The 27,593-nt window shown below is 56.6% G+C and overlaps 2 protein-coding genes across 2 annotated transcripts; one reads left to right on the plus strand and one right to left on the minus strand.

Moving 5' to 3' along the window:
• Positions 1 to 828: 828 nt before the first annotated feature.
• UBALD2 (UBA like domain containing 2) lies at positions 829 to 7,293 on the plus strand. Its single transcript, XM_025363287.1, has 3 exons — positions 829 to 1,250; positions 1,537 to 1,599; positions 6,203 to 7,293. The coding sequence occupies exons 1-3, from the start codon at positions 1,131 to 1,133 to the stop codon at positions 6,512 to 6,514; spliced, it is 495 nt and encodes a 164-aa protein (XP_025219072.1). The 5' UTR covers positions 829 to 1,130; the 3' UTR covers positions 6,515 to 7,293.
• Positions 7,294 to 9,994: 2,701 nt separating this feature from the next.
• On the minus strand, positions 9,995 to 24,365 carry QRICH2 (glutamine rich 2). Its single transcript, XM_025362706.1, has 12 exons — positions 23,934 to 24,365; positions 18,383 to 18,634; positions 17,038 to 17,160; positions 16,861 to 16,935; positions 16,494 to 16,658; positions 16,240 to 16,361; positions 15,566 to 15,631; positions 15,253 to 15,354; positions 14,206 to 14,406; positions 13,419 to 13,566; positions 12,669 to 12,756; positions 9,995 to 11,923 (listed from the first exon to the last, which is right to left on the minus strand). Exons 1-12 carry the CDS (start codon positions 24,105 to 24,107, stop codon positions 11,721 to 11,723), a joined length of 1,719 nt encoding a protein of 572 aa, XP_025218491.1. The 5' UTR covers positions 24,108 to 24,365; the 3' UTR covers positions 9,995 to 11,720.
• Positions 24,366 to 27,593: the final 3,228 nt, after the last annotated feature.

The following is a 27,593-nucleotide window of genomic DNA, read 5'->3' on the forward strand; positions in this document are numbered from 1 at the left end:
CAGTTAGGTCAACCGATTTAACAAGAAAAAATTCTTGGCTTGGGATATTGGTCACTGAGGAAGTCTCACTTTTTTCCTTGCATATTTCCTTGCATATCATATTTATTGTACATAAATCTTGGCTTCCATCTTCAGAGAGCAAAGTCTTTGGTCTAAAAACTAAGAAAAGACTGCTCGATCCTTGCGGTGGGTAGTGATTAGAAGAGCGCAGGATGCGGGTTCTTAGGGTGCAAGTAACGTTCTGTTAATTGATCTGGGTGTTCACTTGGTGAAAAGTCTGGGAGCTGTACCTGCGACATCGCACTTTCCTAATGTACGTTATGTCTCAATAAAAGATTTTTTTGAAAAATTAGGCTGCTTGAAAGTTATTTTTAAAAATTACATGCTTTTGAGACTTGAACAGCTGCAAAGACTCTGTTTTCTATTTTGATCATTCTGTTTCTCGAGATGACCACATCTTTCAGAGGAAATGAGTCAAAGCCACTCTGTCTTGCTTTTCCAGCTGAGCATGTTCTGTTTCAATGAAGTAATGAATGAACTTGGCCGCACCACCCCCAAGCCTACAACAGCAAACAGAGGGCCCTCGGCCAATCAGCAGGCACTCCGGGTTTTCAAGTTGAGTTCAAACAGGACCAACGGAGGCCAATCAGCGCGCGCGGCCCCGCCCCGAACGCCCGGCCCCGCCCCGAACGCCCGGCCGTGACCAACCACGAGGCCGGATGAGCCAAAACACAGCGGCCGGCCAATGCTGGGGAGCCCCACGGCGCCGAGCTCCGCCAATGGGCGCGGCCGGGCGAAAAGAGAAACAGTGAGGGCCCCACAGGCCGCAGGATTCGAATCGAACGTCCTTACGAGAGCCGGGCGCTGGCGGAGCGGCGCCCCGGCCAATCAGCGGCGGTCCCCGAACGTTGGGCCGGCCCAGCCCCGCCCCGCGCTGTTGTTTGTGGTGTCGGGCGGGCCGCGGGAGCCGAACCACAACATTCGCCGGGCGGGCGGCGGCGGAGCAGGCGGCGGAGCGGCGGCGGCGGCGGCGGTGAGCGCGAGCCCCGGAGCCCTGGGCGGCCGGCCTCCCGCGCCCGCGCAGCCCCGCGTCTGCGTCCGGCCGGAGCCGCCGGGCCCCGCGCCGCGCCATGTCGGTGAACATGGACGAGCTGCGGCACCAGGTCATGATCAACCAGTTCGTGCTGGCCGCGGGCTGCGCGGCCGACCAGGCGAAGCAGCTGCTGCAGGCCGCCCACTGGCAGTTCGAGGTGCGAACCTGGCTGCCGCGGGGCCGGGCCGCGGGGGTCGGAGACGCCGGGCGGCGGCGGGGGCGGGGAGCGCTCCTGTCGTTGGCCCGGAAGGCGATCGGCGCCCGCTAGCGGGTCTTAAGCAGGACCGGGGCTGGGGCCGGGACCGGCTCCCCCTGCACGTGGGGCAGCCGAGGGTCGGGGGCCGCGGACCGGGCGCGGAGGCGGGGGGAGCCGGTGGGGGGCCCGGCCGCTGCGTTTCCTGCCTCCGCCGGGCCCGCGGTGTCACTGCCCTGTTTGTCCGCAGACCGCGCTGAGCACGTTCTTCCAAGAAACCAACATTCCCAACAGCCACCACCACCACCAGATGGTAAGCGGCGGCGGGCAGGGGCGCGGGCCGGGGCCGCTGTCAGCGCGACGGTGACAGCCATGTTGCCGGGGAGCGCCGCGCCGCGAATGTAAACAAAGAGCCAAAATGTCTTCCAGGAAAGAGCGGCTCCCGGGCCGGCGCTGGCGCCTCCAACTTTGAGGCCCGCCTCCCGGGCTGCTGCTGCTTGGCCTCGGGACTGGTGCCCGGCACTGGTCCCTGGGGGGAAGGGGTGCCAAAGTTGGGGGTAGGAGGGAAGGGGAGAAGGCCGGGGGCCTGGCGAGGAGCTCAGGAGCTGGGGGACCCCAGAGCCAGGGGATGAGGAGGGGGCTCGGGTGATGCCCGGACGTCTGGGACACTGGGAAGCCCGTGCGAAGGGCCCAGGGAGGGCACTGGGGGTGCTTGCGTTTATAGGGACCCCCTCGTGCTGTTGAGTGGTTTTCCCCCTCCCCCTCCACACACACACACCCAGCGCTACAGGGAACAGGAAAGGCATGAATCCACCCTGGCTCAGGAAGCCGGGCTCTAGCCACAAAGATCTGTTCACCCTTCCGAAGCCCAAGGGGACTGGGAAGTTGGAAGGACATACATCCCCCAAGCCAGGAGGACACACAGATTTTGGCCCAAGATAAGGCCAGGAGTGTGTCTTTAATTTCTGTGTTGAGTTCTACCAGCCCAGCACACCGAGAAGTGGTCCGGGTCTGGATTTGCTTTCTTTATCATTCTGGCCCAGACCTGAGCCTTTGCCCTCCTGGCCATGGGGTACCCTGCTTTCTTAGAGGCCCAGGACATCCCTCCTCTACCCTTCCCTGCTAGTTACCTATTGGACCTGCTGGGGGAGGAGGGGCTGGGCTCAGCGATAGGGATCTTAAAACATTGTTCCCCAGGAGAGCTGTTGTGGCTTCTAGGTACATTTTTGGGATTTTTAACACTTGGTGCCCTTGCCTTTGGCTCTCTGTTTTCATCTAGTCACAGAGGACAAGTAGAGGGGTCTGTCTTGATCTTTTTAACTAGTTTTGCTCAGAATGGCTGATGCTGTATATAAATCAAGCAAAAATGGCATTTGAGTATGATGGGAGCATGGTACTGGCCACAGGGCTCTTAGAAACCCCAGAGGGTTTCATCTCCAGGAGACACGCTCCCCTGCACTTGACCATGAGAAGTGGCCAAGCACCCGTCTGTGCTTGAGCCTCGGAGCTCCCTGCCATCTCCTGTCAGAGGATCCTTGAGGTGTCCTCTCACCAGCTGTGGCCATCCCAAAAAGCTCAGAACTTCCAGATACTACAGCCATTCTGAGGGGCTGAGAACAGGGAGGCTCCCCAGGAAGAGCTGCTATGGCATCCTGTTTAGTTCCTATTGCCCCTCCTCTGCAAATCCCAAGGAGATGGTAAGTCTCTTTTGAAGCATCCCTCAAGGAAGGCAGCAGGTTTTGTAACACACATGACCAGCGTGTCCATCAGTGCCCAAGTCTGAGTGCCTTAGCGGCACAGCGGAGGATACCATCCCTGCTCTCGGAAAGTTCGTGGTTTCTCTTTTTTTTTTTTTTTTTTTCTAATTTTGATTTTGAGAAAGGGGGGGGCAGGAGAAGTCTCTCTGTGTGGCCCAGGCTGGTCTCAAACTCCTGGCCTCAAGCTATCCTCCCACCTCAGCCTCCCAAAGTGCTGGGATTATAGGAGTGAGCCACCGCACCCAGCTGGCAATTTCTTTTCTATTTTTTTTTCTTTTTCTATTTTTTTTTTTTTTTTTTTTGAGATGGAGATTTACTCTTATTGACTAGGCTGGAGTACAGTGATGTGATCTTGGCTCACTGCAACCTTCACCTCCCAGGTTCAAGCTATTCTCCTGCCTCAGCCTCCCAAGTAGCTGGGATTACAGGCACACGCCACCACACCTGGCTAATTTTGTATTTTTAGTAGAGATGGGGTTTCTCCATGTTGGTCAGGCTAGTCTCGAACTCCCAACCTCAGGTGGCCCATCTGCCTCAGCCTCCCAAAGTGCAGGGATTACAGGCATGAGCCACCACGCCCGGCCTGGCAATTTCTTTTAGACAAAGTAAGTCAAAGGAAAAAGATTAAAAGCAAAAAACAAAACAAAACAAAAAAACACTAGAGACCAGTAACAGCAAAATGGCAAAACCAGAAGTCATGAGTAACTGATAAATGATTGTCGCATACATTACTGTAGATTCCCATAGTTGGAACCTTCCCAGTTGATAAGGAGGGTTTCCCAGTTGGAAGTAGAGAAAGGCACCACAGACTTTAAGTGGGAGGACAAGGCGGGTACAGGGGACACTGGGTTCTCTTGAGAACTGGCCGAGGGGGCGCATCTGGTTCAAAACTCCGATTTTACAGAAGCAGAGAGAACCTCCAGAGAGGTTCAGGAACTTGCCCAAGCTCACACAGGCAGGCCGACACAGGCCTGCCAGCCATCACCCCTGCTGTTCTCTGGTGGCTGTTTGAGGAGACAGGCCTCGCTGGCTCAGGGAACTGGGGAAGTCGGTCACGATGCTGTGATGCAATTGGCCTCCACCCCCACCCTTCATTCATTGTTTCCTGCTGCCGAGAAGCCGTCCCCAGAGGCGGGGGGGGGGGGGGGGGGGGGGGGGGGGGAGTCGTGGAGGGAGGAGGGGAAAGGTCTGGGTGGGGCCAGGCCTCTGCATTGAGTCCTTCAGCCTCCCCTGAGGGCCCCTAGAAAGGCAAGGGTCAGAGCTCCCTTGGTGCCTTGGGTGCTGACATGGTGTGGGGCTCAGTGGACAGGGTGTACGAGTGGCCCCCTTCAATGTAGCTTACACCCCCCCACGCACAGCCCCCGGTTTCTGGCTGTGAAAGCTCCCTCTTTTTTTTTTTTTTTCTTTTTTTTTTGAGATGGAGTTTTGCTCTGCCACCCAGGCTGGAGTGCAGTGACGCAAACTGGGCTCACTACAACCTCCACCTCCCGGGTTCAAGTGATTCTCCTGCCTCAGCCTCCCAAGTGGCTGGGATTACAGACACCCATCACCACACCTAGCTAATTTTTGTATTTTTAATAGAGACGGGGGTTCACCATGTTGGTCAGGCTGGTCTTGAACTCCTAACCTCAGGTGATCCTCCCACCTCGGCCTCCCAAAGTGCTGGGATTACAGACGTGAGCCACTGTGCCTTGCCAACGCTCCCTCTTTCAAGGTGAAGAGCCCTCAAGTCTTGTTCCCCCGACTCCTGTGCTTGGGGGAGTGGCCAGTGTTGCTAAAATGAGGAGAAATTCAAAGAAGGACTCCTGTATCTTCCTGGGAAAGGGAGAAAGCAGCTTTGAGGTCCCAGTCAGTTTTGTGTGGTCTTGTTCTCTGTGTTGCCTCTTGCCCATGCTGCTGGCAAGGTACTCCTGGATGGCACTCCAGCCCCTGCCCCCAGGGTAGTGGCAGAAGACAGCAGATGGGGGACTGTAGCTACCCCCAGGAAGAGGACTGAGGGGCTGGACAGACTGAGAAACTGCCAGCCTGCAGCCAAGGGCAGGCCAGCTGTGTGTTCGGCCTGAGGCTACAGACACAGGACACTGAAATCCCTGGTTTCTGTCCTCAGGGGGCCCAGATATAAAGGGGCTCTTGACTCTGTCTGTGCAGTGTGGCCCAGTAGATGTTAAGAACTTGGGCCTGCAGACTTGGGAGCTGGGGAGGTCCGTCTTCTCAACTTGCCCTCTGTTGTGGGTGCATTTTCGGGCAACTGACTTCTGGGCCTCACTTTCCTAATTTGTCATAAAGAGAGGATAATTAAAGCCATTAAGTATTGTTAAAAGATAAGGGAGGCTGACCGGGTGCGGTGGCTCAAGCCTGTAATCCCAGCACTTTGGGAGGCCGAGGCGGTTGGATCACAAGGTCAGGAGATCGAGACTATCCTGGCTAACATGGTGAAACCCCATCTCTACTAAAAATACAAAAAACTAGCCGGGCGAGGTGGTGGGCGCCTGTAGTCCCAGCTACTTGGGAGGCTGAGGCAGAAGAATGGCGTAAACCCGGGAGGCGGAGCTTGCAGTGAGCCGAGATCGCGCCACTGCACTCCAGCCTGGGAGACACAGCGAGACTCCGTCTCAAAAAAAAAAAAAAAAAAAAAAAAAAGATAAGGGAGGCAAAGCCTTCAAGGCCTGGTGGCTGTCACCCTTAGTATGGTGTGAATCCATCCACCAAGGTGGTTTAACTTTTCCAGAGTTGGCACAGGAGGGAGAGCCTCCCTGCTGGCCGCTCTCCCTTGCCCAGCAGCCTGGGAGCATCTGAGGGTGGCTGGTGGGGCAGCCAGCTGCTCTCCCTGGCCAGGGAAGGCGCGGAGCAGCGGTGTCCTGGGCTGCCCCCTGCCCTCTCACTTGAATCTGACACCTTAGCTCCTGGGTGCAATTAACCATTCACTTTGGATGCTCCTCAGGGTGTCATTTCGTGAAACACCATTGGTTTTGATAAGGTTCTTGGGTTTTGTTTGTATTGGCTCGGGGAGAGGGTGCTTTTGTCCTATGGAAGCTGCTTGTGCAAAAATGAATGAAGCTGAAAAATGGGAGTAAAGGAGTGGCTGACCTGGGTAAGCCCCATCCAGTGGCTCGGGGACCCTCGAGGCAGCCTCCCCACACCCGTGTTCTCTCCCCACAGATGTGCACTCCCAGCAACACCCCTGCCACGCCGCCCAACTTCCCCGACGCGCTGGCCATGTTCTCCAAGCTCCGCGCCTCCGAGGGCCTGCAGAGCAGCAACAGCCCCATGACGGCAGCAGCCTGCTCCCCACCTGCAAACTTCAGCCCCTTCTGGGCCTCGTCCCCGCCCAGCCACCAGGCACCCTGGATCCCGCCCTCCTCCCCCACCACCTTCCACCACCTCCACCGCCCACAGCCCACGTGGCCCCCAGGAGCACAGCAGGGGGGCACCCAGCAGAAAGCCATGGCGGCCATGGACGGCCAGAGATGAGACTGGACGCCGCCGGGCGCTGGGCTGGAGCTGGGGGCAGCCCAGGGTTGTGGGGACACAGGAGGGCCAGGGAGGGGGGAGCCAGGGAGGGCAGGGGGTTTCCCGAAGATCGCACTGGAAGATTTTATAAAAGAATTTTTGTGGGTGGGGGGGATAGTAAACTTCCTGGGCCACTTGGGTCCTTCAGGAGTTTTTCAGGCAAGTTTTTCCTCTGTTTTTAATATATAACTATAATATATATGAATATATAAATATAACTAATGTGCGTGAGAATGGGCCTGGCACACCTGCGGTGCTTGGGGCTAGGGCTGCCATGCTGCAGAGCCGATGGAGTAGTGATGTGGCACAAGGTGTCTCAGCTGCCTCGTTTAACAGCCATGCCTTCTGGAATCTGGAAGCGGACCCCACTCCCACAGTCACCGGGCAGCCACATAGCGGCTGCAGGTCCCGGGAGGGCCTGAAGCCAAAGTTGTGGAAGGCCCTCTTGGTATCAGGGCTCTCTCTCCCCATGGCCTCTTCCCCACCTCTGATTGCTGGTTGTGGCCCCATAGCTCTTGTCACCTGTCTCCTGCTGAATGCAGGGCTGATGTGGCACTGAGGAGCTGACTTAGGTCAAAGGTCAGGCTCTGCCCAGCAGGGGACTTGACTGCCCTGGGCGCCCTGCCCCTCCCACTGCGGAGAGCCTGCCTTTGGGTTTGGGTTTAGTTCCCAAATCAGAATCCCATCTCACCAGGGTGAAATTTTAATTTAAAAACTTAAAAAGAGACTTTTCTAACTTCCCTGGTTTGCGGTGCTTTTATTTCCGTTGGTGGGAAAAGCAGTCTCCTCAGAAGGGGTGGTGGGGGTCTCTTGCCATTGGGCCGGTCTGGATGTTTTTTACTGGGGGGTGGTCACACCAGGGGCTCTTGACAGCATGGTCCAGGTTGCTGTGGGGATGGGGAGGGGCCGGGGTCCATCCTGAGTTGCTGTGACCGTCCCTTCTTGGCCCCATCGGTGTAGCCCCCACCCACAGAGTCCTAGGGAGGAGCGCTGGAAGTCATTTCCATCTGCAGTGGGGAGAGCTTCCTTCTAGCTGGGGGCCTCCTGATGGCCCCCCAGGCCCTCCCAGGAGGCATCTTCCAGCTGGGCTCATCTCTGATATTCCTCCCCTCAGCTTCCCAGGGCAGTATGTCCGTTTGGGTCGAGGGCCATGACCCAAATGTCAGTTAAGGCTGGCGGGTCCCCAGAGGGGCCTGCTTCCATTCCCCCTTACCCAGAGCCCCGTAGGTGTCAGCATGGGACACGGCTACCAGTTCCTGGCCTAGCAGCTCGTCCTCAGCTGGTCCTGAGGCGCGGGAGGTCAGCTGCGTGGGGAGCCTGTCCACCTGGCTAATGGGGGTGATGGCCGCGTGGCTGGGATTCCTCCTCCAGCCCTGCCCTTTGCCGCCACACACTGTCCAGGCAGCCCCTTCCTGTCCTGTCCTCCCGCCTCGCCCTCTGCTGGGGTCTGCGGGGCCCAAGTCCTGCTGGAACACAGGGTTCTGGAGGTTCAGGCCGGAAGTGAAGTGAAAGTCAAGAGGGGCCAGGCCCGGCACCCACCGCATCCTGCCTCCGGGCCTCCTCGGGCCCCTCACACGGTGGGGCAGCCCCTCCTCCAATGGAGCGGAACGGCGGGCCCCACTGCCCCTCCACCCCTGCGTGACACGGACGTACTTGGAAGCTGGGTTCGTCCTTTCAGTTTTGTTTCCTGGTTGGAAACCCCTGAGACTCCTCCCCCTCCCCCCGCCCCTGCCCACCTGTGCTTTCCCAGGCTGGAAGGGGCAGCCCCTCTCAGCACGTGGGTGGTTAGGCTGTGACGTCCCCAGGCCGCCTGGGCCAGAGCCGGGGTCCACCCAGGTGTGGGCCATGCCAGGTGCGGGAATGGTGGGGGTTGGCCTGGCTGGCTTAGGGAATGTCACTCCGGGCCCTTCTGTGGGTGTGGGGAAGGCCTGGGTGAGGAGGGCTGGGCTGCGCCTCCCTGCCAAGCTGGTGAATTTGGCTTCTAGACCCGGGAAACTGAGCCGACCTTCTGACATTTCACAGCCAGGGTGGGGCCGAGAGCAACAGGAGCCCAGCTGGAGCCGGGGAGGGGCGGCCCTGCCTCTACCTCCTGCCTGGGGAGAAAGGGGCTGGGGTCCAGGGGTGCCTGCTGTCTGAGCAGCTCCTCTCTTCTGTCCAGCTCTGAGCATGACATCATTACGTGAAGACTCCCTGGGTCTCCACAGAACAGGCCAGGAGGAAGCGCCCACCCAACCCAGCCAAGCCTGCCCCACTTTGCCCACACTGGGGTCAGGGGCAGAAGCGTTTTTCTGGGCTGTTTGTCGCCACATTTTCCTTTCCTGTGTGATTTTGTCTCCTCACACCCCAAAGCAGGCCTCTTGCCCCAGACATCCCTTTCCCATACTGGGGAGATGGGAACTGGGGGTGGGGGGAGCCCCGTTCTCAACTCTGAGCACTTCCTTTTCTCTGAGGGGGGAGCCTCTGAGGCAGAAAGGCTTTGGTGACTTCAGGGCTTTATAAACCTCAGGGTGGGGGGGCCACTCTCATCTACTGGGGGACCCCTAGAATCTGGCTGGAGTCCAAGCTCAGGAGGTCAGGGGACTCCTTGGTCCCAGGAGCTTCCAGTGGGTTGCAGCAGTGATGGGGGCTCATCTCTAGCAGCTGCTGCACCGGCCGGAGCCCAGTCCCACCTGCACGCCTCTGTCCCTTCACCTGCCAAGACCTTTAGTGAGTCCCTTGCCTGCAAGTGTCGGAGCTAGGGCAGAGGGAAGCAAATCACGACAAGCGACAAGCACCGGGCTCGCACCACCTCTCCACCCACCACCTGGATGTCTTTTTCCAGGAGGGGAACGGGGAAACTGCATCACAGCCACAGCAGCCCCTGGTCTGAGCTTTCAGGCCCCCGCTGTCTCTGCAGCAGCCCACTCAAGGGAGAGCAGCAGAGGGCGGCAAACAGAAACCTGCCCAGCCTCCAGCCATTGGCACTGCTTCCCTGGAATCCCACGCCAGGGGTCAGGAACCACCCTGAGCCAGCAGCAAGAGCGCAGCAGGCGGCTGCCACCCTCACGCCCAGAGTGCTGGACACTGACAGCTCGGGCCCCAGCCCCCCAGGCTAGAAGGCAGGTCTAGGGCCAGAAGGCAGAGCACCCCGGGTCTAGCCAAGGCCAGGAGAGAGCTGGTTGGGTGAGCGTTGGCCCAGCTGGTCCCAGGGCCAGGAGTCTCCCTGTCTCCAGTGCAGTGTCCAGCTCTCCCGAAGCCCTGGCGCCCTTGGAGAACGGAAGCTGAGGACTCACTTTCAGGCTACAAACCAGATCCACTGTCCAAGAGAAGGTCTACTGAGTGGGCAGGCCTGGGGGTGGTCTGGAGGCACGTGGGGGGGCTGCCTGGCCAGCAGCAGGTACTTCCCCTTCCCTCCATCTTCCTGAGCCAGGACTGTCAGAGAAGACTCGCCGCACCTAAACTTCCTCCTGAACATTTATTTACACCTCCGCTCACTGAGCAGTGCTGGACCGTGGCCCCCGCGTGGGCTCCTCGAGCCCCTCCCCAGGAGGCATGTCCATGTGCCTCTCCAGCCCCCTGTTTGCCACCGTGGCAGAGCTGGGTGGGTGGGCTGTGTTCTGCTGGGAGAGACGGCCCTCGGAGGAAGGTCTGTCTTTCTGTTGACGCGAAGAAACTGCAAGACAGAGGGGCTGAGGTTGCTCAACACATTTCCCAAACCCACCAGGGGTCACGCCAGCCTGCCCAAAGCCCAGGGAGGTTGACAGCAGTTCTGTTCACCAGGCCGGGCAGGCTGGAGGGGAGCTGCCAGGGCCGGGGGGCACGGTGCAGGCCCATCTGAGCTCCTAAGCAGTCATGAAGCACCCTTCATGATCTTTGTGAATGAAAAATAAGCAAACATGTCCTTCTGCAGGGGCCAAGAGCTGCCTCTTTGGTACTGTTTCCTGTTAATACAGACACTAGACATCCTCACCAATAGGCACAGGAATTTTCCCGAGACTACCAGTCCCTCTCTCCTGCTTCCAGAGCATTTTCAGTGCCCTTAGAGTAGACACTGGGAGAAGTGAGCTAAGTATTCCCAAGAAAACAGAGTTCTGGGAGCCAGGGTGACAGTTCTGTGCTCACCGTCCACCACTGAGACCTGTCGTCCCCAGAACAGCCTCTGGGCCAGAGGGCTTGGCTTTGAACTCCAGCTCTGCCGCTTCCTGGCTGTGTGACCCAGAGCAAGGACCTTCACCTCTCTGTGCCTCAGTTTTCTCAGCTGTAAGTGGTGCTAACGATGGTCCCTACCTCTTAGTGCTGGTACGTGGATTAAAAGTGGTTCATCCGTCCGTATAAAGCTCCTAAACCACCTGGCCTGTGGGGGGCCCTAGAGGATGGCGAGGTGCCGTGACCACCACAGCCACTTATTCTGTTGTGATTTCCTCCTCCCTCAGCCACATGCCCTCACTGAGGGCTGGAGTGATGCTGGAGAGCATCTAGCTGAGGGGCAGGGGAGGGTGCAGGCTCTGGGCGGGGGGTCCCTGAACCTCCCGCAGGCATTCACAAGGAATGTGGGTGCATACTGTTTTACAGGAGGAAGGTCGGCAGCTTTCACTAGATTCTCAGGGGGGCCCTAACTCCAAGCAGCACTAACCCAGCACCCCCTTGATGACAGATGAGGAAACTGAGGTCTGGAGAGGGGACAGCCCTTGTCAAGAGTGACCTTGCCCAGGGTCACTTGGCAGTGATCCAGCCTCCTGGTTGCAGGGCCTTGTATGGCCCTGTAGCTTGGGGGTCCATAGCTCCCTGACCTTCAGGCCCAACTTAGCTCCTGGGGAGATCAAGGACCCAAGGGATCTTCCAGGCCGGGCGGCAGAGAGAGGTTCCTCCATGACAGGGTCAGGGGCCCCTTGGGGTCCCGGGCATGGCCTGTGCCCAGAAGCCACCATGCAGAGGCCAGGCGTACGAGCTCCATGACAGCGCACGTGAGCAGGGCAAGGGCATGGACCTGGAGCCAGAGATGTGGGTGGCGACCCTGTCCCTATTTCATCTTCTGTGGAATGGGACAGTAACAGCACCTACCCACCTCCCAGAAGGGGCACGAATCACTCAGTCACTCAGGGTCCTCTTTTCCACACCCAGCTTTCTCTTTTCTACACCTCCTTCGGCTCCCAGGCCCTCCCCTCTCCGGGGAGATAAAGGTGTGGCCCTACATGGCAGGAAAGGGGGCCAGCAGGGCCAGCAGGGAGGCCTGGCAGGATGCCCCACCCAGAGGGAAGCTACCTGAGATGTTGCCAGCTGACATCTGGGCACTCTGTGGCCGGGAGGGCAGGTGGCCATTGCCGCCGAGGGATGGCGGCCTGTGCACGTGGGGCCTGGGCTGCTGGGACTTGCGCTTTGAGGTCCCTGAGCCTGATGGGGGCAGGAGGGAAGGGTTAGTGCTGAGGCAGCGGTAAGAGCTCTGGGAACCCCTGGGCGTGGGGAGAGGGCTGCAGGGCTGTTGGTCATGGCCAGCCTCAGCTGAGTGGGGTCCTCGTCATTCTGAATTTGTGGCTATGCCCCAGAGAAGCAGTCTTCATTCATTCTCGTGGCCACCCACCCAACCCACCCACTCACACAGAGGAGTGTGCAGGGGAGGACCTGCACACGTCAGCCCTGTGCCAGGTGAGGGGTGAGTTCTGACCTGGGGTTTCCAGGGCAGGAGGGGAGGCATCTAGAAAGGCGCATACACAGCTAAATGCATGATGGGAAGTGACCAACAGCAGGTTTCGGGCGTTGCCACGGGAGGCGGGCATTCGGGGGCTGAAGTGGTGGGGCTCAGCAGAGGGCACTGTGCTGAGTTTTGAAGGAGGAGGAGGCCCTGATGATGCCGTGGACAGAGGCCAAGACAGGAGAGCCCAGCAGTGCAGCCGGGATGGAGGCTGGCAAGAAAACACGGGGCCACCCCATCCCAGCTGATGGCTGAGGCTGGACAGCTGTCCTCCACCTGTGAACATTTACCTGGTGGCTTCTCGAGAGACCTGAACATTTGGAGTGAGGGGAGTGGAGAAGGAAGACACCCAGGGTCCAGTGGCCCATAAAAGTGCCAGGCCCCACAATGGATGCACACCCTGTTGGACCGGAGTGCGGCGCCTGGGAGCCGCTGGACTCCACTCACTGTCTTTGCTGAGGATGCCCGGCAGCCTTGTGTCCATCCGTCCCTTGTAAATGTGGCCATCCAGGCCCAAGATGTCCACCTCATCACGCTGTAGAAGTGGACAGATACCATCACCATTGTAGCGGCCACAGCCCCCTGGCCCCGGCCCATCCACACAGGCCTGAAGCACAGAGCACTGTGGTCTCAGAACCCTCCTGGGGGGCTCTGGGAGCCCCTTGGGGACCCGGACATGGCCTGTGCCCAGCAGCCACCATGCAGAGGCCAGGCGCACGAGCTCCATGACGGCGCACGTGAGCAGGGCAAGGGCATGGACCCGGAGCCAGAGATGTGGGTGGCAACCCTGTCCCTATTTCATCTTCTGTGGAATGGGACAGTAACAGCACCTACCCACCTCCCAGAAGGGGCACAAATCACTCAGTCACTCAGGCTTTCTCTTTTCCACACCTCCTTCGGCTTTCTCTTCCCACCTCCACTAGAGTGGAGCGAGAAGGTAGAGGGAGGTGAAATGGTATCTGGGCCATGGTGGGAGGCCTGGGAGGCCGGAATGCTGCTGGGCAGGCAGGCAGCCGGGATAAATCTTTCTTCCCAGAAAAGGGTAAGAACCTGAGGCTTTCACTGGGTCTGATTAAGGAATTGCCTCAAGGCAGAGGGCTGGCTGAGATGACTTCTGGTGGCTTTAGAGAATGACTGTGAGGAATCTGGAGCCCTGTCAGGGCCTCCCTCCCTGGTGGCTCCAGGCAGAGCCCTGACCTTCATGGCAATCTGGATCTCTTCGGTGGGATACAGGCCCCGGGGTAGGTGCTGCGGGCGGCTGCGGTGGTAGGGGTAGGTGAGGGTGTGGCTGCCCCCGCAGCGCCGGGGCACAGTTGAGTAGGTGTAATCGGCCATATCTGTCACCCTGTGATGAAAACAGGATGGAGTCATTGGGAGAAGACTGCCAGGGATGTGGCCTGGGGCTCACCCACGATGGGGCTGACCAGAGGGAAGTGGGGCAGCTTCTCTTCAGGGGCTGCTGGGAGGCAGGGCAGCCGGGGCCCAGGAACAGGTTGGTGGGGGCAGAGCAGCCGCGAGGCCGGGCCACCCCAGTGACTGTGCACATGGGCAGGTGTGCACACACACCCATACACTCACACACATACACACATACTCATACACAGTCTCACACACACATACACACAGGTCCTCACACACACATGTACATATGAAGATAAGTACTCACGCGCATACTCATATACATGCACACACACATACACACACATACTCATACACACGAACCCATACATGCACACACATAAACACCCACACTCACACACACGCACTCATACACACCCTTACACACACTCATACACTGACACCCATAGACACATGGCTTACACACATTACACACTGACCCCCCTCACCCACACTTTCACACACACACACTCCCTTTTCTTCCCCAGCAGTGGGGCAAGGCGTTTGTCTGCACAGCCGTGCATGGGCAGAAGCCAAGCCTGGTCGCTGGGCGCCTGCTCCCCATGGCCTCGCCCCTCTCCTGTACCGTTTGTAGCAGGGGGAGCCCAGGCACTGGGAGTGCAGCAGCTCGCGGATTATCTGGCTGCTGGCCTTGGTGGAGCCCCCGAAGTGGATCTGCACCTTCTCGATATTCATCAGCATCTTGGAGTGCATGGAGCGCAGGCGCCCCACGCTCTGCTCCATCTGTGCCAGGTCACCCCGAGGGAAGGCACTGCCCAGCTTGAGGCTGCAGGGTGTGAGCAGAACAGAGGGAGGGTTGGCCCATGGAGGGGGCCTTGACCTTGTGTAAGCCGAATCCTTCAGTTCCGGGTCCCTTTTGTGCAGGACCCAGCTAGTCTCATGGGCTCTTGGCCGAGGGTGGGGGTCGCTGGGCAGCTTGACCCCTCAGCAGTAGCCCTTTCCACAGCATCTGAGGGCCAGACTTGCCGGGAAGGCTTTCCTCAGATGGGAAAGTGCAGGCCAGCCAAATGGACGAAAGCCCTGCTGCCTGCAGGTGGAGGAGCTGAGGGCAGCCCTGGGCCTTCCCATCTCGGCGCACCTGGCCCCGCATACCTGGAACCCGTAGGGCTTCAAAGAGCAGCCTGAAGTCCTCTGAACTATGGACTCCCATCCTTAGGAGAAGGGGAGCAGCAGAGAGGCGGGCAGGAGCCGGAGGGAGCATGAGATGCCCGCCGCCAGCCTCCTTTGTTGGCTGAGCCCACCCTCCGGCTGAGCTATGCCGGACCCTCCCCCGACCGCTCTAATCCCGGGGTTGCTGAGACAGCTGAAGGCTGGGGAAGAGGTCGAGAAGTAGAGGAGCTCTCAGAGGCAGCTGGTGACCTTGACAAAGTCCCACCGTAACTCCCAAAGGCAGGTGTGACTAGGTCTGCCTCCTACTCTCATGCCCTGGGAACTGCCAGGGAGCTAGTTCAGAAATTGGCCTGCGGCCCCCACTGTCCCACTCCAAGGAGGAGGCTCTCCACACTATGCCACAGCGCTGCCTTCTGTCACGTTCCGCCGGGCCCTCCGGAGTCACCCCTGTCCTCTGCCTTCCCCATCCAGAGCCCTGGCCCCAGACCCTGCTGTCCCATACTTGCGGCTATGCTGCCGGACCTGCTCCAGTTCAAACACCGTGTAGGGGCGGATGGAATGGTGGCCAGGTAGGCCTGGACCCGCGGGGGTCACAGGGATGGCACTGGGCAGGGACAGAGGGAGAAGGGACGGGTCAGAGGGGGACAAGTCCTGTCCCCCAAATCCACCTGCCTAAAGAACCTTCCCACCGCCCCCGGCCTGGGAGGGAGCAAGGGCTGAAAGTAGACGCATGAAAGAAAGGTGGACACAGGTGGAGAAGGGAGGAGACACAGCCCTGCCGTGCAAGGCCGTGTGCCAGCGGTGTGGGCACTCACTGTCCGGTCACAGGTGTCTCCAAGGGCCGGTCACATGAAAGGCAGTGGAAATGTGCCAGGAGCTGCCTGTTAGGAATGGGACGTACACACAGGGTGAGTGCTCTGCCCAGAAGTCCCAGAAGGGCTTGCGACCCTGCAGGCCAGGCAGGCTGGAAGCTCAGCCCACCAGGGTGCAGATCTTGTCCCTGCTCCCCGAGAATCCATCTGCTCACCTCCGGGCTCACATCCCAGACCTCCCTGCCCTAACCCAAAGCCAGCAGGCTTCCTTGGGCCCCTGAGGGTGCCCTGTGCAAGTCTCGGGGGCCCCCTGGCGGCCACGAATGGGAATCCTGGAATTCAAGCCTACCATGGGCCAGGTCCTATAGGCCAGGCCCCCAGGAGCTGTCTCAGCTCTGGGTATTGAGGACCTCTCCCTGTCCCAAAGGCCCAGCTTAGCTCAGCCAAACCCAGAGAGCCTTAAGCCTCCCCTCCTCCCTTTCTCTGCTGTAATACGAAGGGGCCTGAGCTAGAAGAGTGTTTCAAGCTCTTAAAATTCTGTCCCTCCAACCATGGGACAGTCCTGGGCAGGATCCGCTGTGTGCCGGCAGGAGCTCTTTGTCTGGGGACCCCCAGCCCCCTCTGCCCTCACCCTCCGAAGAGCGTGCCAGCCTCCTCCCCTGCCTCCCAGGTGTCACCTCCGCATGGCAGCCGCCTCGTCTGCCTGGTAGAGTGGGGGACGCTCCCTGAGCTGCTGTCGCAGTGATTTCCACCGATCCTCCAGCAACTGCTTCACCGGGTCCAGCTCCAGGCGGTCCAGCTGTGGCAGGGAAAGGGGGCCCAGGGGACCTCTAAGGAAGCAGGTAGGGGGCTGACCCAGGAGAAGGTGGTGCTGTCCCAATCCTGGAGGCAGGGCTGTGGGATGGAGAGCCCCGCCATGCCCCTGCCTTACCTTGTTGTCCATCTCTGTGAGCAGCTTGTCCAGCATCTTCTGCCAGTCCTGCTCCTGCCCGCTCATCTTGGCCACCAGCTCCTGCATCATGTGGTTCAGCTGCTCTGTGGTGGCATCAAACTGGATACGGCTCACTTTGGTGGCCAGAGCACTCTTGTCGGCTTTCTGCCCAGAGACAGACAGAGGTCCCCGCATCTGGGAGATGGCCGTGGAGGGGCCCCATTCCCTGGGGGTGTCAACCCCTAACACCAGGCAGGTTTCTGAGTGCCCACACTCCTCTTGCCAGCTTCCCTCCACTCAGTCTCTCAAAGAACAGCCAGCGAGACTGCCCTGGGACACAGCGTGGCCCCTGGGGCCTGGCACCCACCACATCAATCTCCATCTCCAAGTGCTCCCTGTTGGCCTTTTCCTTTTCGAGCTTCTCCAGACCCTGGTACAGCATCTGGGGAGGCCAAGTGAACAGAGGAAAAAAGAGCCAGCAGCTACGGGGCTGCGGCACCACACTGAGCCCCGGCCCCATCCCGGCCACCCTGCGGCCACTCACAGCAATGTCCTTCTGTTTCTGCCGATGGTCCTCGATGAGGTTGCTGGTGGTGATGTTAAGCTTCTCGCAGTCGCCCTGCACCTGCAGGATGGCACTCTGCACGCGGCCCAGCAGCTCCTCGTCCTGCGGCAGGAGGGACGGGAAGGCTCTCGGAGGCTGCTGGCGCGATCCCACCCCCTGCTGCCTTAGTATTGCTGCCCCCAGGTAAGTTGGCCCTTAAAACATCTCCAAGGCTGGGAGCGGTGGCTCATGCCTGTAATCCTGGCACTTTGGGAAGCTGGGGCGAGGCAAGAGGATCACTTGAGCCCAGGAGTTCGAGAACAGCCTGGGCAACATAGGGAGACCCTGTCTCAAAAACAACAATGGGGCCGGGCGCGGTGGCTCAAGCCTGTAATCCCAGCACTTTGGGAGGCTGAGACGGGAGGATCACGAGGTCAGGAGATCGAGACCATCCTGGCTAACACGGTGAAACCCCGTCTCTACCAAAAAAATACAAAAAAATTAGCCAGGCGAGGTGGCGGGCGCCTGTAGTCCCAGCTACTCGGGAGGCTGAGGCAAGAGAATGGCCTAAACCCGGGAGGCAGAGCTTGCGATTAGCTGAGATACAGCCACTGCACTCCAGCCTGGGTGACAGAGCAAGACTCTGTCTCAAAAAAATAAATAAATAAATAAATGGAAAACAATTTCCCACTAACAGTGCAGAAGGCCCTCTGCCTGCCCTTTCTGGGTGTCCACCCCCACAGGACACAAACATCAGTCACCTACATCCCCACGGACTAGCCTCGGGACCCTGGCTTGCCAGTGGGGGGTCAGTAGAGGTGACGGAGGCTCAGGAGTGATGTGCTGTCCCGGGGCACTGGAGAGCTGGGCTGCACGCTTTATTCTCCCGTGCTCCTGGCCCAAATCTGAGTTCCTCAGCCCAAGAGGCAGGACCCAGGACTTGTGGCTGTGCCCACCCCCACCAGCAAGCCTGCCCTTTGGAGGGAAATTGAGAAGGGGTCGGAAGACCCGTGTGCCAGGGAGCCAACATCTCCTACAGTTGGGCCTGTGTTTCCAGGGCACACGAAGGGCACTGATCTGTCCTCAGCCAGCATGTGCTGTCCCACCCCATCAAGCCAGCTCTTCCCCACGGTCTCCTATCCCCAAAGCTAGTTCTGCTGCTACCCTTGCTGTGGACCTGCAGAAAGACCAGGGACTCTTGTAGGATCTGGCTAAAGGGCTCCACCATGGAGAGCTGAACTTGAGGTCCAAACACCCGCCCCACTTCCGTGGGTCTGCAGCAGGGTGACCCTCCCCTGTGGGGCCATGTCCAGTTGCAGCAGGAGGGAGGCGAGCAGAGCCCAACCTGTCTCTGAAGCTTGGCCTTCTTGGAGGGTCGGGAGACGACCAGGCTGTTGACCATGTCTTGGAGTTGCTCATAGCGCTGCACCAGCATGCTGACCTGATGGCCCACATCCAGGCTGCAGGCTGGACAGGTGGCCTCAGGGTCGATCTGGCCAGGAGCCAAGGTGTGGGCCTTGTGCGGGGCCATGCTCATGGACAGGAGCGTGGAGGAGGAGGTCAGCATGCTCTCAATGATCATCCTGAGCTTGTCCAACTGCATGCAGGAGAGACGGCGGCAGCAGGGCAGTGAGGCCAGTCATGGCCACGTTCTGCCCATGCTGGCACTGCTCCTAGCCTGTGTGCCTCTTCCCTGTTGCGCCCTGGGCAGTCGCTGCATCCTCAGTGCCTCCCAGAGCATGTGCCATCATGGGCATCTATCCAGTAAACGGTGAGTAGAGAGAGTTCTCCGGGAGCACAGTGTCAATGCTGAGCCAAGCCCTTGCCAGAGGAAGGCCTCTGGAGCTTTCTCCAGCCAGCCCACCGGCTTGGCTTAGTGTGAGAACATCTCTTCTTTAGCTAAATCGTAAAGTGCTGCTGCCAGTTAGCTGGGCCGTAAACATACAGAGGACCCTAATGACACACAGGCCCCGCGCCGGGATCTGGGGCTGTGAGGGGTGGGGCTTGCACATGCTCCTGCTCACATGCCGGGGGAACGGACATGCTCCGTCCAAAAAGAGAGGCTGGGCCAACCTAGGCTCCTCTCTTGGGAGTGGGTAATGGAGCAGAAAGGACTCTGCAGGGCTGGGGCAGCCACTGTGGAGCACGAAGGAGAGCAAGGTGGATTGAGAGTGGAACGGGAGAGAGACATGGGGGCTCAGAGGATGGGTCAGGAGAGGGACACGGGTACCCACAAAAGCAGATGCAGAGGGACAGGCGGACATGCCCTTCCCCCATGGCCTGGAAGTTCCCTTTTCCTCCACTCCCTACAGCTGCACATCCCCAGGGCAGCACCCTCTTGTGTGGGCTCACAGCGATGCTGCCACTTACAACCAGAAGAGCCTGCCCGGAGGCAGGCACCTCTGAGGGCCCCGGATGCAGAGGGACCGGCCAGTTCTCTCTGGAAAAGTGGAAGAGGCCTCTCAGAAACATGGACATTTCAGTGGAGTCTTAAGACTAAGCCACAGCTATCTGTGTAAAGAACAGCAGGAAAGATAAGAGTGCGTTCAGAGAGAGGCAGGAGGCCAAGGTGGCTAAAGATGCAGCATGTAGAAGCAGGGGCCTCCAAAAAAAGCCTGCAAAAGGAGGCTAGGCCAGCCCAACAGGAAGTGGATTCTCTCCTGAGTGTGGTCCTGGGACAGCCAGACATGAGCTTGGACTGACAGGTGACTCTTAAACACTCCCAGCTGCTCTTCGGGCAGGACACCTGGCCTGGGGTCATGACATGCTGCACACCACAGTTCCAGCAACTTGGGAGCCTGGAATGTGGCTCAAAGCACAAAGTGGGCAGGCACGTGGCTCACGCCTGTAATCCGAGCACTTTGGGAGGCCAAGGTGGGTGGATCACCTGAGGTCAGGAGTTCAAGACCAGCCTGATCAACATGGTGAACCCCATCTCTACTAAAAATACAAAAATTAGCCAGGTGTGCTGGCAGGCACCTGTAACCTCAGCTGCTTGGGAGGCTGAGGCAGGAGAATCACTTGAACCCGGGAGACAGAGGTTTCACTGAGCTGAAATTATGCCATTGGACTCCAGCCCGGGCAACGAGAGCGAAACTCTGTCTCAAAAAAAAAAAAAAAAAAAGTGGGGTGCAGTGGCTCATGCCTATAATCCAAGCACTTTGGGAGGCAGAGGCAGGTGAATGACCTGAGGTCAGGAGTTCAAGACCGGCCTGACCAATGTGGTGAAACCCCGTCTCTACTAAAAATCCAAAAAAAATTAGCTGGGCGTGGCAGTGCGCACCTATAGTCCCAGCTACCCAGGAGTCCGAGACAGGAGAATCACTTGAACCCAGGAGGTGGAGATGCAGTGAGCTGAGATGGTGCCACTGCACTCCAGCCTGGGCAACAGAGCAAAACTCTTTCTCAAGAAAAAAAAAAAAAAATGCACAAAGAGGTTCCTGACATGAACCCCCTTGGCCCAGTGGCTTTTCCTAGGTGGTCCTTCTGTGGGCACTCAGAGGGCTGCTGCTGGTTCAGACACTCCTTAGTGAGAAAATGACCAAGAATTGCATTGCAAGGCTTAAAGGCAGACACTGTCAAGAAAATGAAAAGATGACCCACAGAATGGGAGAAAATATTTGCAAGTCATCTATCAAATAAGAGCCTAGCATCCAGAACATGTAAAGAACTCTTTCAACTCAATAATAAAATGACAAATAACTCACCTGAAAAAATGGATGAAGGATTTGAACAGATATGTATATTTTATCTCTAAAGAAAGTATACAGAGGCCGGGCGCGGTAGCTCAAGCCTGTAATCCCAGCACTTTGGGAGGCCGAGACGGGCGGATCATGAGGTCAGGAGATCGAGACCATCCTGGCTAACACGGTGAAACCCCGTCTCTACTAAAAAATACAAAAAAACTAGCCGGGCGAGGTGGCGGGTGCCTATAGTCCCAGCTACTCTGGAGGCTGAGGCAGGAGAATGGTGTGAACCCGGGAGGCGGAGCTTTCAGTGAGCTGAGATCCGGCCACCGCACTCCAGCCTGGGCGACAGAGCATGACTCTGTCTCAAAAAAAAAAAAAAAAAGAAAGTATACAAATGGCCAAAAAGCACACGAAAAGATGCTCAGCATCTTTGGTCACTAGGGAAATGCAAATCAAAACTCTAATGAGATCCCACCTCACACCCACTAGGGTGGCTAAAATTTTTTTTTTTTTTTTTTGAGATAGGGTCTTGCTGTCACCCAGGCTGGCATCCAGTGGCATGATCATGGCTCACTGCAACCTCCGCCTCCCAGGTTCAAGTGATTCTCCTGCCTCAGCCTCCCAAGAAGCTGGGATTACAGGTGTGCACAACCACACCCAGCTATTTTCTGTTTTTGTTTTTGTTTTTTTGAGATGGAGTCTCACCTCACCCTGTCGCCCAGGCTGGAGTGCAGTGGTGTGATCTCTGCTCACTGCAACCTCCGCCCCCCAGATTCAAGCAATTCTCCTGCTTCAGCCTCCAGAGTAGCTGGGATTACAGGCACGCGCCACCATGCCCGGCTAATTTTTGTATTTTTTTAGTAGAGATGGGGTTTCACCATGTTGGTCAGGCTGGTCTCAAACTCCTGACCTTGTGATCCGCCCATCTCGGCCTCCCAAAGTGCTGGGATTACAGGCGTGAGCCACCACGCCCGGCCTATTTTCTGTATTTTTAGTAGAGATGGGGTTTCACATTGTTGGCCAGGCTGCTCTCCAACTCCTGACCTCAAGTGATCTACCTGCCTCGTCCTCCCAAAGTGCTGGGATTACAGGTGTGAGTCACCGCATCTGGCCCCACACAAAAACTTATACATGAGGCCAGGCCAGCACTTTGGGAGACTGAGGCGGGTGGATCACCTGAGGATAGGAGTTCGAGACAAGCCTGGCCAACATGGTGAAACCCCATCTCTCCTAAAAATACAAAATTACCTGGGCGTGGTAGCGGGCACCTGTAATCCCAGCTACTTGGGAGGCTGAGGCAAGAGAATCACTTGAACCCAGGAGTTGGAGATTGCAGTGAGCCCAGATCACGCCATTGCCCTCCAGCCTGGATAACAAGAGCAAAACTCCATCTCCAAAAACAAAACAAAACAACAACAACAAAAAAACAACTTATTATGGCCAGGTGCAGTGGCTCACGCCTATAATCCCAGCACTTCGGGAGGCTGAGGTGGGCAGATCACAAGGTCAGGAGATCGAGACCATCCTGGCTAATGCGGTGAAACCCCGTCTCTACTAAAAATATTTTTAAAAATTATCCAGGCATGGTGGTGGGCACCTGTAGTCCCAGCCACTGGGGAGGCTGAGGCAGGAGAATGGTGTGAACCCAGGAGGCGGAGCTTGCAGTGAGCCAAGATCGAGTCACTGCATTCCAGTCTGAGTGACACAGTGAGACTCCGTCTCAAAAAAAAAAAAAACAAAACTTATACATGAATGTGCACAGCAGCATTATTCATAATAGCCAAAGGATGGAAACAACCCAGATGTCTTTCAACTGATGACTAGATAAACAAATTGTGGCACAGACACAGAATGGAATGCTATGAAGCCATAAAAAAGAATGGAGTATTGACACATGCTACAACGTGGATGAGCCTTGAAAACATCATGCTAAGTGCAAGAAGCCAGATACAAAAGTCGTATGTTGTATGATTCCATTTATATGAAATGTCCAGAATAGACAAATCCATAGTGGCAGAAAGCAGATTCGTGGTTGTCAGGGGCTGAGGGATAGAAGGGCATGGGGAGAGATTGCTAAGAGTCACAGGGTTTCTTTCTGGGGTGATTAAATGTTTTGGAATTAGATTGTGGTGATAGCTGCACAACTTTGTGAATGTACTAAAAACTACCTTATTCAATTTAAAAGGGTGAATGTATTGATATATGAATTATATCATAAAGAAGATAGCAAAGATCGTGACCAGCTTGGCCGACATGGTGAAACCCCATCTCTACCAAAAATACAAAAATTAGCTGAGCGTGGTAGCACATGCCTGTAGTCCTGGCTACTCAGGATGCTTAGGCAGGAGAATCGCTTGAACCTGGGAGGCAGAGGTTGCAGTGAGCCAAGATCGCGACACTGCACTCCAGCCTGGACGACAAGAGTGAAATTCCATCTCAAAAAAAAAAAAAAAGAAAGAAAGATAGGGAAAGATCGAATGGGAGGTAGACAGGTGTTGTAAGGGTTCCTTTCCCTTGCCACTTGCCCCTGTGGACTCAGAGCTGGCTTTGGATAAGGAGGGATCTGGATCCTGGACACATTCGCCATGGCCCCCCCACCCCCTGCCCACACACCACACACACACACACACACACGCATACACACATGCATACACACACACACAGACACACAGACACACACACCACACACCACACACACACCATACACACACACACATACACACACCACACACACACACACGCATACACACACACACAGACACACACACACACCACATACCCACACACCACACACACACCATACACACACACACAGACACACACACACCACACACACACCCCACACACACCACACACACACACCACACATACACACACAGACACACACACCACACAGACACACACACACACCACACACATACCACACACACACCACACACAGACACACACACACACCACACACACACCACACACACACCACACACACACACAGAGACACACACACACACCACACACACACACCACACATACATACACACACACAGAGACACACACACCACACACACACAGACACACACACACACACACACACACACACACGCAGGGGACGGGAGGGACCTGGTTTTTGATGAGAGGTGGGAGGGCAGGGACAAACCAGCTCTGAGAAGGGCCCTTGGTCCCTGGAGCTGAAGAGTGGGGAATCCTCACCTGGTCCTGAAGGTAAAGGGAGGCTTCGGAGACAGAATTTTCCATGGCGGCCTTGCCCCTGTCTTGGCTCTCCCTCAACTCGGCCAGCTCCTTCTCAATGTCAGCCACGGTGACTCTGTGGTGCACGACAAGAGACTGCCAGACTCCACAGTCAGGCCAGAGACCCGAGCCCATCCATGCAGAGCCTGGACCATCAGGGACGCAGGGGGATGCAGACACAGCTGGAGGTCTCTCGCCCTCCACCCCGCTCCCCTGGATTTTGTCTAGGGAGTCTCGGGCTCTGCCTCTGCCCTGGGAGGCTTCTGGGCGGTGGGACTGGGCACTGCAAAGAGAGAGCTCAGAGGGGTCATCAGAAGTGGTCTCCTTCAGCCTCCGACTGGGGACAGAGTCTGAGAAGCTTATTTTTGCTTTTCCAAGACCTGGTCCCGAGTTGTTTTGAAAACCTGGGGAGCTTCTACTAGTTCCTTGAACTAGAAATGGACAATCTGAAGAGCAGACACAATCCGGGCCAAAGACAGTGGTCCATTCAGGGGCAGGAGGGAGCCACTGGCCACCATCATCTCCTTGGCTGAGACTCACGATTCCAGGGGACCAGCTGCTCTTAGCTGGGGTATTTTACCTGAGGACACCCAGCTGTAATCTCAGCTCTCCAGCTTTCAGTTCCTTCCCTGCTTCTTGAGTCCCTTCCCCCTCCAGGATCCTTTGCAGCCTTTCCACCTACAAACCCAGTGAATGAGGAGGGTCAGGCAGGCCTGAGCTCCCGCTTCCCAAGTGTGCCCTTGCAGCTCATGCCAGCCCTCCCCATTCCCTCTACTAACCTAACCCTCTCCGACAAAAGCCAGGAGCCCTTGTGGACATCCATCCGCCCATTCATCCATCCCATGGATGTAGAAAGCTGGCATTAAGAGGATGACTGGGCCAGGCACAATGGCTCACGCCTGTAATCCCAGCACTTTGAGAGGCTGAGGTGGGCAGATCACCTGAGGTCAGGAGTTCGAGACCAGCCTTGCCAACAAGGGGAAACCTGTCTCTACTAAAAAATACAAAAATTAGCCAGGCGTGGTAGCTGGCGCCTGTAATACCAGCTACTCAGGAGGCTAAGACATGAGAATCATTTGAATCCAGGAGGCAGAGGTTGCAGTGAGGTGAGATTGTGACACTGCACTCCAGCCTGGGCAATAGAGCAAGAATCAATCTTTAAAAAAAAAAAAAAAAAAAAGGCGGGGTGCAGTGGCTCACACCTGTAATCCCAGCACTTTGGGAGGCCAAGGCGGGCAGATCATGAGGTCAGGAGATCGAGACCATCCTGGCTAACACGGTGAAACCCCGTCTCTACTAAAAATACAAAAAATTAGCCGGGTATGGTGGTGGGCGCCCGTAGTCCCAGCTGCTCGGGAGGCTGAGGCAGGAGAATGGCGTGAACCCGGGAGGCGGAGCTTGCAGTGAGCTGAGATTGCACCACTGCACTCCAGCCTGGGCGACAGAGCAAGAAAAAAAAAAAAAGAATGACTGGGCCGGGCGTGGTGGGTCACACCTGTAATCCCAGCACTTTGGGAGGCTGAGGTGGGAGGATCACCTGAGGTCAGGAGTTCCAGACAAGCCTGACCAACATGGTGAAACCTGTCTCTACTAAAAATACAAAACTTAGCTGGGCATGAACATATATGCCTGTAATCCCAGCTACTTGGGAGGCTGAGGCACTAGAATAGCTTGAACCCAGAGGGCAGAGGTTGCAGTGAGCCGAGATCACATCACTGCACTCTAGCCTGGGCAACAGGGCAAGACTCTGTCTCAAATAAAAAAAAAAAAAAAAGGAGAATGTCTGAAGGGATCTGGCAGTCCCTTGCAATGACCTCTGGCCCCAGAAAATCTCACAAACTGGACTCCAAGGCTGCCACAGATAATGAAAAGAGCAAAGCCATCATTATTTGGCTCAGCTGAATCATAATAGCTTTGAGCATCAGTTTAAAAAAAATTTTTTTTTAGAGACAGGGTCTTGCCCTCCCACTCAGCCTAGAGTGCTGTGGCGTGATCATAGCTTACTGCAGCCTCAAACTCAGGCTCAAGTGATCCTCCTGCCTCAGCCTCCCAAATAGCTGAGACTACAGGCATGTACCACCATGTCTGGCTAATTTTTAAATTTTTTGTAGAGATAAGGCCTTGCTGTGTTGCCCAGGCTGGTCTCGAGCTCCTGGGCTCAAGTGATCCTCCTGCCTTGGCCTCCCAAAGTGCTGGGATTATAGGCATGAGCCACTGCGCCCAGCCTGAGCATCAGGTTTTAGATCCAGGAAATGAGCATGATGATACCCAAGGGGCATTTCCTATCTGATAGGATTGCAAAGATCCAATTACATAATAATGTAAGAGAAAGGACTATTTAATCCATAAAATACAAATGGAAAGTGCTATTATTAGCATTAAAAGACAAAGTGGGGCCTGGGCGCAGTGGCTCACACCTGTAATCCCAGCACTTTGGGAGGCCAAGGTGGGCGGATCATCTGAGGTCGGGAGTTCAAGACCAGCCTGACCAACATGGAGAAACCCCATCTCTACTAATAATACAAATAATACAAAATTAGCTGGGCATGGTGGCACATGCCTATAATCCCAGCTACTCGGGAGGCTGAGGCATGAGAATCGCTTGAACCCGGGAGGTGGAGGTTGCGGTGTGCCAAGATGGTGCCACTGCACTCCAGCCAGGGCAACAAGAGCGCAAATCCGTCTCAAAAAAAAAAAAAAAAAAAAAAAAAGTGGGTTGACTCTTCCTTACTTTTACTTTTTCCTGCCGAACTTCTTTGGCTAGCGTCTTTATGGTCTTCAGCTGCTCCTGCAGTTCAGAAGGTACGGTCCTTTTGACTATGGAAAGCAGAGGCCTTATGATCAGAGGGGTTAGATTTCTAATGGGCTCCCAATCTCCATTTCCAGCCCCTGCAACACTGAAGCTACCCTAGAGGACAGCAGGACCTATCACTGTATCCTGTGTCTCCTGGTGACTGGGAAAGCGGGGTGGGAAGAAGGGAGAGAGAGCCGTCCTTAGCCCATGAAACATCCACCTAATGCCTGACATCCTAAAGGGCTCTGGGACAACTGACTCACGAATTCCACCCACTGCAAACAATCTTTTTTTTTTTTTTTTTTTTGAGACGGAGTCTCGCTCTGCCGCCCAGGCTGGAGTGCAGTGGCCGGATCTCAGCTCACTGCAAGCTCCGCCTCCCGGGTTCGCGCCATTCTCCTGCCTCAGCCTCCCGAGTAGCTGGGACTACAGGCGCCCGCCACTGCGCCCAGCTAGTTTTTTGTATTTTTTAGTAGAGACGGGGTTTCACCGTGTTAGCCAGGATGGTCTCGATCTCCTGACCTCGTGATCCGCCCGTCTCGGCCTCCCAAAGTGCTGGGATTACAGGCTTGAGCCACCGCGCCCGGCCTGCAAACAATCTTAATTACTCTCTGGGCTTGGAGTTGGGAACAGGCAAATGTTAAGTTTTTATTTGAGACCGGGTCTTGCTCTGTCACCCAGGCTGGAGTGCAGTGATGCAATCACAGTTCACTGCAATCTCTGCCTCCCTGGCTCAAACAATCTTCCCACCTCAGCTTCCCGAGTAGCTGGGACTACAGGTGTGTGCTACCACGCCTGGCTATTTTTTTTTTTTTTTTTTTTTTTTT

This window comes from Theropithecus gelada, chromosome 16 (genome assembly GCF_003255815.1).
Source record: "Theropithecus gelada isolate Dixy chromosome 16, Tgel_1.0, whole genome shotgun sequence".
NCBI lineage: Eukaryota > Metazoa > Chordata > Mammalia > Primates > Cercopithecidae > Theropithecus > Theropithecus gelada.